General features: G+C 36.7%; 3 protein-coding genes across 3 annotated transcripts; all 3 read left to right on the top strand.

Annotated features, from left to right (window-relative positions):
* Positions 1–4478: 4478 nt before the first annotated feature.
* Positions 4479–7939, top strand: LOC136809750 (uncharacterized). Its single transcript, XM_067066296.1, has 5 exons — positions 4479–4568; positions 5288–5644; positions 5826–6198; positions 6405–6540; positions 6767–7939. Exons 2-5 carry the CDS (start codon positions 5368–5370, stop codon positions 7283–7285), a joined length of 1305 nt encoding a protein of 434 aa, XP_066922397.1. The 5' UTR covers positions 4479–4568; positions 5288–5367; the 3' UTR covers positions 7286–7939.
* A 1914-nt stretch (positions 7940–9853) lies between these two features.
* Positions 9854–11218, top strand: LOC136809787 (uncharacterized). The gene has a single exon (XM_067066344.1). The coding sequence runs from the start codon at positions 9854–9856 to the stop codon at positions 11216–11218; it is 1365 nt and encodes a 454-aa protein (XP_066922445.1).
* Positions 11219–11263: 45 nt separating this feature from the next.
* Positions 11264–11767, top strand: LOC136809786 (uncharacterized). The gene has a single exon (XM_067066343.1). It carries the CDS (start codon positions 11264–11266, stop codon positions 11765–11767), a length of 504 nt encoding a protein of 167 aa, XP_066922444.1.
* The last annotated feature ends 887 nt before the right edge of the window (positions 11768–12654 follow it).

Genomic DNA, 12654 nt, shown 5'->3' with positions numbered 1-12654 from the left:
GACCAATCAAGTCAAGATGAATCAGACCAATCAAGTCAAGATGAATCAGACCTATCAATTCAAGATGAATCAGACCTATCAATTCAAGATCAATCAGACCAATCAAGTCAAGATGGAGATCCTCAAGAGCTTGAAAATCCTGTAACTCATAACGAGTTTGAACAACAACAGCTAGAAGAAGATGGACATCAACAGGATGAGCAAAGAATTGATGTAGACAATGCATTTGACAAGTAAGTTTCCAGAAAGTAGGTAAAATTCTAATGGTTCTTTTCAGTGAAATGTGTATAATCAGTGAAATGTGTATAAGAGCATACAGTAAAATGGAGGTTAATGCGGCTCTTTGTCCTTATGCACCTATAAACCCTTACCTTACCACTTTTGAGGTGACTGGTAATGAAAATACAAGAAAAATTCTTCTCAACAACAGTATCAAGTGTAGGAAGGCTCTTGTGAAAAAAAATGTAAGATACCTTTGCATGAAGCGATGAAGTAACGTTGATATACCTTAAGTGGATAAATTTTGGCGGGGATTAAATTTGGCGAATTTGGCGAATTTTGCCAAAATTCGCCAAATTAAATCCTCGCCAAAATTTCCAAATTCGGTAATTCGCCAAATTAAATCCCCGCCAAATTTAACAAAAAGGGAATTATGTGAAAAATCACAACTTTTTAGCATATTTTTGAGTAATTTTCACCCATTTCAATGTGACAAAAGTTCCAATTCGCCAAATTAAATCCCCGCTAAATTTTATCCACTTAAGGTAGTTAAGTTATTTGAATGCTAAAAAAAAGTTTTCACTCCACTCCAGAGAGTCAGGAAAATGTTTGCTAAAATTTCCAAAATTCCGTAAAAAAATACTTGTAATTCCAATACCAACTTTTTTGGTTATTTTCCTCATTTTGACTTTAATTTTTCATCAAATTTGATTTTTCATGTATGAATTCCGAAAAAGGGGGATAAAAATTTTATAATACCGAAATTCCAAAGCAATAATTCATTGATTTCCGATACCGAAACAATTTCAGCATTTCAAAATACCAAAAGAATTTTGCCCGATTCCCGAAATTCTGAATAAAAAAGAGTCGATTTCCATAATTCTGAAATACTGTATGCCCTCCACTCTGGAGTTCTAGTGGGAATTTGTTTGGTTGTGTTTAGTTGTAGCCTAAAAATGCTGTGTGTGAAGAAGAAATGTTTCTTGTAAATTCAAAACCAGTCCCTTAAAAGGCTGACTGCATCGCTAAGGGTTGATAGGTGTAGTAAAGCAATCAATTTCAACAAAATTGATAATTGAGTACAATGTTTGAGATTCATGATTCTGGGGTGTTCCTAAAAGGTAGGGTTCCCCAATCGGGCTACTTATTGGGGTACCCCTTTCTACCCTAAATTTTACAAACTGATGCTTGAGCTCATGATAAAATGATACAAAAACCTTTGATTGATCATTTACAAAAATCAGATTTAAGATTGCTATAAAACTTTAGTCGCAATAGTCATTTTCCCAAAGGTACTGAAATCTACTATTTTTTTATCATGGTCAGGCGCCATGTTGTCTTCCTTCTTCTGTTACTTGAAAAAAATACAGACCAGAATAAAATTTCTGAAAAACACAGAACAATGTTCTGTTCTGTAAAATTAAGGATGTCGCGAAATAGTATGTCCTTTTATTTTATTTATTATTATTATAATTATTTTATTTTTATTAAGTCTTTGATATTTGATATTAAAAGCTGTCAGTTTACAATTTGATTACGTCACAAAGCTTTATTTCGTACATCATTGTGCCGTAGTGTAGTGGTAGCCGACCTTGGCTTCTGTGCATGCGGCCAGGGTTCGATTCCCACTCACGGCAGTTCACTTGGCAAGTGAACGTTCCTTTGCCCGGGTCAACCCATGCCATGTGAGGGGAATTGGGTAGTCAGTTCAAGGTGCTGACGGGAGCTCATTAGTAAGCATCTATAGTTGCGAGAATAGGCCTCTAAAGCCTCCTGCAACTCAACCAAATAGAAATAGAAATATGACCACAGGTAATATCTTTGAATATTTTTTGCATCATGCAATATTAATTGAAATATGTTTCAGATTGATAACCCTTGGCTTAGCAGATGACTTTCCTCCACAAATTTTCGGTTATTTAATTCTGGTCTGTAAATTAAATGGCTACCCCAATAAGTAGCCCAATTGGGGCTACCTTACCTTTTAGGAATACCAATGATTCTTCTTGATTATTTGGTTTAATCTTATTCAGACCATTCATTTCATCTTTTAGGGAAGAGTTTGTCTTGTCACATTTGATTAGAACCTTGTCCTTGGCCTCTGAGATGAATGCATCCACAAATCAAACAAACGAATTACTAAGCTATGTTGGTGAGCTGATAAAACTAGAATCTGTGGACGTGAAAAGGGAATGGCCAACAAGTTCTGCCAGTGCATCGTCAGTTTTGAAACAACTTGGTCTGCTGTCTGCTCCCACACACCACAAGATATGTTTCAGCAAAGATCATCCTCAATACTGGTATGCATGTGATGACAAAACATCCTGCCCCTGATTGTGACAGGCTTCCTGAGATCGACCGATATTATTTGTCTTTGGGGGACAAAATGAAAAAGTGGTTTTCTTCAGTTTCAATGTCATCATTATTACTGGGACATTGGAAATACCGGGAACAATGGCTAGGCAAAAGAGGACCAACTTGGCCAATGAGTGAGATTTGGCATGGCTCAAAATTCAAAGATCTACAATGGTTTTGGGATCCTGAAGCTACCTGGCCACTGCCCCATAAGTGTCGAGAATGTCGCAGATATAATGATTTGGTATCTTTGGCCATTCCAAATGATCAAACACGTTTTGAATTCACTTGCAAACACTGCAACAATAAAGAGTTTATTGATGTAAATTTTGTTCAAGGTGACCCAAGGAATATTGGTCTAATTGGACATTGGGATGGCTGGCAACCTAAATTTGGAAGGGGAATCTCGTATGGTTCTGGTAAGTCAACATCAATTTGAAAAGCCAATTTTTTTTAGATCTGGAAACTCAATTGAATTATATTATCTAATATCTTTCAGTTTGTAAAGGCTGATTTTGAAAGGCTGTTTTGTGCTTTTAAGGAATGTCAACAGGTGTTATTTTCATTGCCAAGGGTTACTAAGAATAAGCCAATTAATTTTGCTTTGCTTGGCCAAAAATTTCTTAATTTGATATGCAATACCATGTGCAGAATTTTAGGGCTAAAGAACTATAATCTTTTTCATGTTTATTTGTCTCCACAATTATCCAGCATCAATCTTTCCGTGATCTTTACGATGTCTTTTTTTTCTAAATTCATTATTTTTGCTTATTTTTTTGTTGAGCAAAAGAAAGTAGCTTTTTTTTCATTTTCTGTTCAGGTCACAAAATACAACTACAAAATTTTATGCATTCTGGATTAGGATATAATAAAAATCACAAAGATCGACAAGCCAAAAGACATTGTTTAAGGTCTACAGTAGCACTTATTTGAGGAAAGAAATTGCATGGATTAATTTTGGCCTAAATTAATTTAATTAACTTAAACCTCAAAGGTAATTAACTAATTGATATGAATCACAAGAGATTGATTGATTTTCTGTTTCTTTTAGGCTCAATCGAACTTACCGTTGCCAATATGGAAAAAGAGAAGCGCTGTCTTGACGAAAATGTTTTTGTTTCCAGTTTTGTACCAGAACACAAGTTGCCAAATAAACAGCCTAGTGCACTCGATCCGTTCCTTGATCCTCTTGTTACTGAACTTGAAGAACTGTTCATTAATGGTAGGTAACTTTGCTAAGATAACAGCGAGGATCACTACTTAAATCTCAGATATCATGACATTTTGTGACATAATGATATGTCAGAAAATCTCCAAAATGTTTTTAACATAACATTTGAGATGTTTTCTAGCTGTTCTAGTACACTTATACTAAAATTAGAGATTTTTATTATTTCATGAATTTTATTGGTTATTTTTTTGTACTTTTTCAAAAAATCAAACTTTTCTCCTTTGAAGAAATCTAAAATGTGGTAGAGGCTCTTTTCAAAAACCTTTTAGTCCTTATATGTCTGAGATCTTAGTACTTGCCCACCTGATTGTAAGATGTTTTGATATTCAAAAGAGCTGTAAGTTGCTTGCATCATTTGCCATTGTGTATCGAGGTGTAATATAAACTTTTTTTTTTTGGAAAAGTATCATTACTGCAATATTAAGTAAATAATGAATTTCTTAGTGAAAACATAAATTCTTTGAGTATGTTGGAAATTGGTTTGACTACTGACACCCAAAGTTTTCATCTGATACATAAAAAGATGGATAGATTTAATATTGAAATCTCATTGAATACAGTTACTCTTATTAAACTTCTCAATTTTCACAGGCATCGAAGTAGATTATCCAATTGATGTGCCAGAGTCTCCATTGAAAAAGGGGAAGTGTAGAATTAGATGCATTCTTTCTTATCTGTTGGACTGGAGACTACCCAGCACAATGCCAGATCGGAAAATTTTCTAAGAAGGGTACCTTTGGTTGTAGAACAGATAAATGCAAAGGTATGTACCAACTTGCTTGTTGTGGCGATGATTATCACATTTAGCCTTGTGCTAGTTTTCTTATTGACGTTACGTGAAGACCAATAGCTTTTTTTTTAGTTTACTAACATGGGAAGTTTCCAAATCTTCAATTTGTATGGAATGAGCCTATTTCCAGCCCAAATTTCAAGTCACCTTTTACTTTATAAATGGCGAACTTTAAGTCTGAGAAACTGGATTTCAATGCTTCTATCAAATTGGGAAATTGGAAAAATTGGGTCGCTTGTTAGGTTTCAGCTATCTTAACCTACACTATGTAAATACACTACGTTTAGCCTCAAATTCGCTTGTCAGGCCTTGTGACCCCATTACAGGCCTTTTAGAACACCTCCCATCCACTCATTTTTGCTATGTCACAATAAATTTTTCAATTTTCAAATTTTCTTATGCTAACGTCAGCACTTATTAATAACTTCTGAGAAATAAAGACAGTATCAAAAATAGTATGTTGTTTTGTTGTTGAGATATGAATAAGTTGCTGGAAAATGAGATTCTTTCAGATTCTTTGTTGATTAGGCATTTTTTTATAAATTCTTTGAAACATTCATGGTTAACAGGCTAAAAGCGGAACTAAATTAGTTACTGATAAAGTGATATCAAGAAATATAGGACTCCTGAAACCTATTTTGCTTTCACGGAAACAACTGTACGAGATGATTTTTTTTCCTTATTTTTTGCAGGCGAGTCAGTATCAGGCAGCACAACCAAATACTACCTCAATAATCGCCATCACTTTACCAGTCCGTGGAACAAGAGGGAAATGAATGACGAATACGATGTGATGGAAGAAATCGAATTTTCAGAATCGTATGCCAGAAAGAAACAACGCGCAAAAGAAACTGGGTATACTGGTATGACTCTATTGGCAAGCCTTTATGATGTATATAGTTTTAATCCATTCACCGATATGGTTCGTGATGTAATGCACTGTGTTCTTTTGAATTGTTGTAAAAAACTCTTCACCAGATATTTCAAAAACCCGGAATTCGATATGGCAAAGTTGCAAGAAAATGTAGATAACTTTCCATTCACCTCAGGTAATTAACATATTTTGCTCTTTTGACATTATTTGAGTTAACCGAGTTTTGATAAAGCCATTACTAAAGCTAACTTTCAAATTTAAGTCTTTTTAATTTTTAATTTTTGTTTTTATTGTATTTGTCAAATTTAGATGACCATTTCTAAGATGTTTTCTAAATTAATAAATTTCGATTCTAGGTATGTTGGATGGTCACTGTCCCAAGAAGCTCGCCAAGTACAACTCATGGACGGCTGAAGAGTGGCAGAAGTTTACCTTCCCTATGGCTGAAGTTGTTTTTATCGATCTAGTTTCTGACGATGAGCTTCACCTTGTCTGGCTGACTGCCAGAATGGTCGAACTTCTCTTCCACCGTCGAGATGCTTTAAGTGAGGAGGAAGTACAGCATCTCGAAAATATATGTTGGCGGCGACTCATACTACTGGAAGAGCAAGTTGACCCCAAACAATGTGTGATCACCGCACACAATTCCATTCATATTGCAGAGGATATATTGAAGTTTGGGCCCAGTGATAACTTTTGGTGTTTTCAAAATGAAAGAGCTGTAAAAAGGTAGTTTGATAACTTTATTAAATTTGATTATCGAGTAAGGTTAAAAATATTTTCTCTTCACTTATTTTACTAACGTTCATAAAGGCGCAAACTTGGGCGAAAAGTGTTTTTAACGTTTATAGCAACTTAAACTAAAGATGGTTTAACTGTAACTAACTTTAACTGTTCGAGTTAAAAGAGATTCCATTGTATTACGACATCTATAGGTACAAGGATCTTCCAACAAATTTCAAGAACATTGAATGCACATTTTCAAAGGCCGAACTCCGAAGAGAGCTGTTGATGACGCTGAAACCCAAAGGTCAAAAGTTCGCTTTCAAACTCATCGATGAAGTAAATATGGTATGAAATGTTTTTGTTATGAGTGACCACTTTTCCTTTAAAGCTGTTTAAAGACAAATTTTCGAACATGAAATTATGTGAAATTTTTTTTTGCAAATTCCCATCACAAAGAATCCATTTACCCAATCGTTTCTGAGGTTTACAACAACGATAAAAGCATGTCTTATTATAGGAATTTTAGGAAAACTGTATAAGAAGTGCATTGATATTGTTTCTTTCTATTTAGATCTCTAGCAGTCTTGATGGAGCAAAGGCAATAGCTTGGAATACAAGGCTAGCTGGTAGAAGCGTTTCAGATTTGGTTGTATTTATCGGAGCATCGTCCTTGGATACCGTACATTTATCTGATGACATGCTTAGGAGACGTGTTGAAGCAGATGGCCTTGGACCTGGTGATATATATCAATCATTTCGATCGTGCTACTTTGCAGGTTCCAGGAAACATGTTAAGTCAGGCAGTTGTTTGTTATTTAATGACGGATCAATTGGTATGGTTAAAGAACTGATTTTTGTGAAACATTCTACTGGCTCTTCGAAATATATTCGTTTGGAAAAATTCGAACGAGACAACGATGGATTATTGATTCAAGGTTTCCAAATATATTCTCACGATGCAACAGTGTTCATTGGATCTCTGCTCGATGTAATACGCGAAGTCATAATGTATCCCTACGACGATGATCAATTTATCTGTATAGATGTCAATCGGGGTCATTTCAATTTCGGTTTTCCAGTTTTGCCTTAAGTTTTTATACGTCTTATGTAAACAAGATGATGCTCTCGTTTTATTGGCTTAAGGTTTTACGTATAACAAATCAGAATAATTATTTGAGCATATCAATTTAAAAAATTTCAGAGAATCAGACACATATCTTTCACTAAGACTAAGCCTTAAGGCTAAATTGATTGTTGGTCTTACGGACCAGCACTTAAAGCACAAAATAAAATTTGCCGAATTTCGGGAAGATTGCTTCAAAGCTAATTTTCGCAATACAAGACCTATACATACATTCATGTGCAAAAGTTGCAAAAAAACGTCGATTAAAATGTTCTGATTGGTTGAAAATTGCACATATAGACTTTTTTTTTCAAAGTTTTATAAGTATGAGGTGATCTTTGCGTGTCTCACCTAATCATTTTCAATAGCCAATATTTTAATATTTTATTATTTTTTATTAATTTTTGGTAGCTTTTCAATTTTTTCAGAATTATTTTGTTCTATTCTATTATTCATTTTTTGTCCATACCGATCCAAATTTTTTCGTGTTTTGCTATCACTAACTTCTATTTACCGTGTGATAACGAAACATTTTCATGTGGACACTTTCAATAGACGATATCGGCTTTCCGAAATTCTCCCCGAATGATTACCCATGATGCATTGCGCAAAAAAAATTCACGGACAAAATTGACTTACTGAATTTTTTGCGCAATGCATCATGGGTAATCATTCGGGGAGAATTTCGTTAAGCCGATATCGTCTATTGTTTGAAATTTATGTGAAATTCCTGCTCAATTTTCCATTTCATTTTCTATATACTGATCCATCCACCCATGCAGTTTTTTCCTAACACGGTAATTTTTGTTGCAATTTTATTTTATTGCGATACTTATAGCACGGTTATTTTTCTCGACTTGCCGACCCTCTTTATAATTGAAACCTGCTTTATATACGATATGTACAACAAAGTCAAACTGAAACTAATATCTTGGAAAGGAACTGTCCCAGTTTTATGGACAATACTCGTATACTTTATGAAAGGGGTAATGGTTTCCGGTTGAAACCCATCTGTCGCTGAACTCTTTTATTTCCCTAGGGGTTTTGCGAAGCTCGTTTTCGACTCTAAGAAAGAGATTAAGCAAAATATAAAAACCAAGTGGTTCTTCTTGTTTGATGAAATTTTCCTAATTCTTAGGTGAGAAGTGCTTTTCGTATACGAATTCAAACTCCACAATAAAAATAACCACATTAAACCACAGCTTACCTGACGATGTGAAAAACCAGAATTCAAACTAATAATTTAATTAGGTCGGCTGCGATATAAGACGTATGATGATCTAGTTTGCACTTTTCAATTAGCATATTGTATCTCAATATCAAATCAAAACTTTCCATTTGTATTGAGACAGTTTAAACCTCTGCCCGGCTCGGACTCATATTTTCCTTCACAGCGCGTTTTCTCTTAATCCGCGCCCTCGGTCGGAAGCCGGTGAGTTTTAACCAATGTTCGTACATTGGTTTCTGGATTGGACCTTTCTTTTCATTCCAGATGAGCCGGTGCAATATACTAATGTTGTGTATCATGTATCATGCGCCTACTAAAATGAGTACGTTAACCATGTGATGTTAATGTAACGCTCTAGATCAACATTTTCAAAACAAAATAATCCGAACATAAATTGTAATGTACTACTTAAAAAAAATTATTCATCGTTCTGCATGGTTCCAATCTTGTAGAACATGAGAGAAAGCACGATTTCATGTTAGCATATTGTATCTCATTGTCGAATCAAAACTTTCCATTTGTATTGAGACAGTTTAAACCTCTGTCTGGCTCGGACTCATTTTTTCCTTCACAGCGCGTTTTCTCTCTAATCCGCGCCCTCGGTCGGAAGCCGGTGAGTTTTAACCAATGTTCGTACATTGGTTTCTGGATTGGACCTTTCTTTTCATTCCAGATGAGCCAGTGCAATATGCTAATGTTGTGCTAGATTTTCACAACCCTGTTTAAACTTAAAACCAATATTGTGATTCTCAACAAACTACATGGTTGGGAAATCAAAGATTTACGACTTGAGTTCTAAATAAAGTTTGTGGTTGCACATTACACTACCCTGGTTTATCTTACATTCGTGACCTTGTTATTTATTTATTTGTTTATGGTCGTGATTAAAGCTTTTCACAACCTTGTTTTCCTCGAATTCTCCATCCTGTTATGTCGGTCAGTTTTACTTGGAAGTAGCTATCAGAATTTACAGATTAACACGACCCTGTTAATTTTGAATTCAACGCCTTGTAAAAATTTGCTTAAAACCTATATAGCGTTTCGGCTGAACCACAAGGCTGTTACGCTTTTCCTTTTCGCTGAAACACCCTAGCTATTCCATGTCTACCTTGAGAAACGATAGAATGCCAATGTCAAATTTGACGTCTTGAAATCTGAAACCTTGATTCCCAGCCTTAATGGGCACAGCCGAGATTTCCGGATGCGGAAGTTCAATTTCACTACCTTGTATTTTTTATTTTTTTCCTGTGAGAGTTGCACCAATAAAACAAATATCTTTACCACGCCTCGAACTGCAAGGAGCAGTGATGGCGGTGCGAATCAAAGAAACGATCAACAAAGAATTCGACCACGACTTCGAGCAGACCATCTTCTGGACTGACTCGACGCTGAACCTGCAATGCATCAACAATGAGGAGAGAAGGTTCAGAACATTTGTGGCCAACCGTATTTCTGAAATACGAGAGCATTCTGAAGTATCCCAATGGAAGTTTGTTCCCGGAAAGACCAACCCATCAGACTTAGCTACAAGAGAGGAAGGGCTGAAAGCAGTAGAAGACGATGTATGGCTCAACGGTCCAGCGTACCTTAGGCTACCTGAATCGGAATGGCCATCAATCCCGAAGATTCCCTTAGATGAAAACTACATTGAACTTCGAAGGGTAAACGTCACGCAAATGAACGTAACCAAACCTCTTCTACAATACGAGAGATTCTCCTCTTGGCGAAAAATCGTCCGTGTCATTGCATGGATACACATCTTCTTCAAGAATTTCAAGGCAAGTCGAAAATCGTCGAGCAAATCCAAGCAACTGACATCCACGCAAAGACTAGAAATCATCTCATCAAGTCCAACTTATCAACCAACTCTACAACAAGAAGAGTCAAGTGAGCACCAGCTTGTCAAACTCATCCAAAACGAATTCTTCCCAGATGTAATGAAGCAAATCCAAGAAGGACGTCAACTGAAAGGTTCTCTAAAGAAACTTGATGTGTTCCTAGATGATCAAGGAGTTATGCGTGTCGGTGGTAGACTAAAGTATGGAGACTTTCCCTATGCATCCAAACATCAAATCGTCCTACCAGCCAAACAACCTGTCGTCATCTTACTGGGCAGAAAGTTTCACAACCAATTCCACCATGTCGGAAAAGAGCACATGTTGTCACTCCTTCGGCAGCGTTACTGGATTATCGGTGGAAGAGCCATGTGTAGACAGATCATACAATCATGCATCACATGTCAAAAGCTAAACGCCAAACCATCATTTACAAAGATGGCAAATTTACCAGAAGACCGAATAACCGTATCGACACCTACCTTCTATCACACGGGTGTTGATTATTTTGGTCCAATACTCGTCAAGGTACTGCGAAGCCGTGTAAAGCGTTGGGGATGCATATTCACCTGCCTCACAACACGAGCAAGTCACTTAGAAGTTGCACCATCCTTAGAATCAGACGACTTCATCAACGTATTGGAACGCTTCATTTGTAGGAGAGGAAGCCCAAAGCTAATTCGTTCCGACTGTGGGACAAACTTTAAAGGAGCAAACAATGAACTCAAGAAGGAACTAGAACGTATGGACTCTGCCAAGATCGACCAAAGCTTGAGACGTCAAAGCATTGAATGGGATTTCAACCCTCCAGAATCCCCACACATGGGTGGGGTATAGGAACGGATGGTTCGAAGTGTAAAAACGTCACTCAATGCGATCATCATGGCCGAATACGTCGTGTTAAACGATTTTACTCTCCTGACAGTCCTCACTGAAGTAGAAGCACTTGTCAACAGCAGACCACTAACGTCAGTCAGTGATGACACGTCTGACCTGGACGCGCTAACTCCAAACCACTTTATCATTGGAAGAGCTTCTACTCTACTTCCAACATGCATCACTTACAATGACAACGTGACTCCAAGAAAGCGCTGGAAACAAGTCCAGTCAATCACTCAACAATTCTGGGATAGATGGAGAAGGGAATACCTTCCAACTCTAACCGCTCGAAACAAGTGGACTCGGGCTTCAAAAAACGTCCAGGTTGGTGACCTGGTCCTGGTACATGACACCCAATCACTCAGCCGCGGCAAATGGCTGCTCGGCCGCATCAATCAAGTGTTTCCTGGTCGGGACAATCGTGTCCGAAAGGTCGAAGTCATCACTCATTCCGGTCGTTACACACGGCCAATCACAATGATTTCACCACTCGAATTGAGCAACTAGGATTGCACCCCACCAGGAGAACCAGCATCCGTATCAATCTGGTAGTCAACACCTTCATTGGTTGGTTGACAATTATATCCAATTTGTTGGTCGTTATCCACTGATTCGATTAGTATTCGTATCCAGCTGTGGTGCTGGTTGGTTCGATTGACGTTCGTTGTGTTAATTGGTAATGATCAATGGGCGTGGTATGTTGGTGTTGGTTGTAAACTTCATTTGAGAGGTTTTCTCAAGGACGGGGGTGTTACCTTTTATATTTCCCCACGGAACTTTTAGCTAGAGATGTCTTTTGTGTCACTCTTACGATCATTATCTATCAATTATAGCAATTATCTCGTTTTCTATCCTAAAAGTAATTATCTTTTATACGAATTCCTAGACGTTTGTATTTCCTTTGTAGTATAGTCACTAGCTCATTGTTTCTAGTTTTTTCTAATGTCAGAATTTTCACTATATATTTTTTGATCGCTCTGTATGAAGTTAGTTCAACAGTGCGAGTTATGACAAGAAGACAGAATGAACGAGATGAATATTTTTGTCTGAAGTCAATGGTTCACTTTGAATTCATTACTTTACAGATAAAGAGCACTTTACTATGCTAATTCTAGCTCGAATTAAAGTTGAGAAGAAAAAAGATCAAATATGACTACCTTCTCTTCAATAAATGTATTTTGAACAGCCTCAACACACGATATAGATTTCAGAATCCAACAACCTGAGAAAAGAAACAATTAAAAAAGCAATTAAGAGATTATAGATTTAAGCCAGGGGGGGACAGCGGCAGGACTAACCCTGAATTTCAGAAAAATTTCTCTTTGGTACCATCACCCACGTTTTAGTGCCTAGGTGCTAACTTTTTTAAGGAACAAAGGGACCCCCACCCCCTA

This window comes from Clytia hemisphaerica, unplaced genomic scaffold (genome assembly GCF_902728285.1).
Source record: "Clytia hemisphaerica strain Z4C2 unplaced genomic scaffold, Clytia hemisphaerica genome assembly, whole genome shotgun sequence".
Taxonomy (NCBI): domain Eukaryota; kingdom Metazoa; phylum Cnidaria; class Hydrozoa; order Leptothecata; family Clytiidae; genus Clytia; species Clytia hemisphaerica.
Note: the sequence above shows the minus strand (reverse complement) of the source record. Positions and strands in the feature narration are given on the sequence as shown.

Bases quoted from the DNA above. Each gene is read 5' to 3' on its own strand.
- LOC136809750 (XM_067066296.1), top strand. From the start codon at position 5,368: ATGAATGACGAATACGATGTGATGGAAGAAATCGAATTTTCAGAATCG. The intron at 5,645-5,825 runs GTAATTAACATA...TTTCGATTCTAG, and splicing joins TAACTTTCCATTCACCTCAG to GTATGTTGGATGGTCACTGT. The intron at 6,199-6,404 runs GTAGTTTGATAA...CGACATCTATAG, and splicing joins AATGAAAGAGCTGTAAAAAG to GTACAAGGATCTTCCAACAA.
- LOC136809787 (XM_067066344.1), top strand. From the start codon at position 9,854: ATGGCGGTGCGAATCAAAGAAACGATCAACAAAGAATTCGACCACGAC.
- LOC136809786 (XM_067066343.1), top strand. From the start codon at position 11,264: ATGGCCGAATACGTCGTGTTAAACGATTTTACTCTCCTGACAGTCCTC.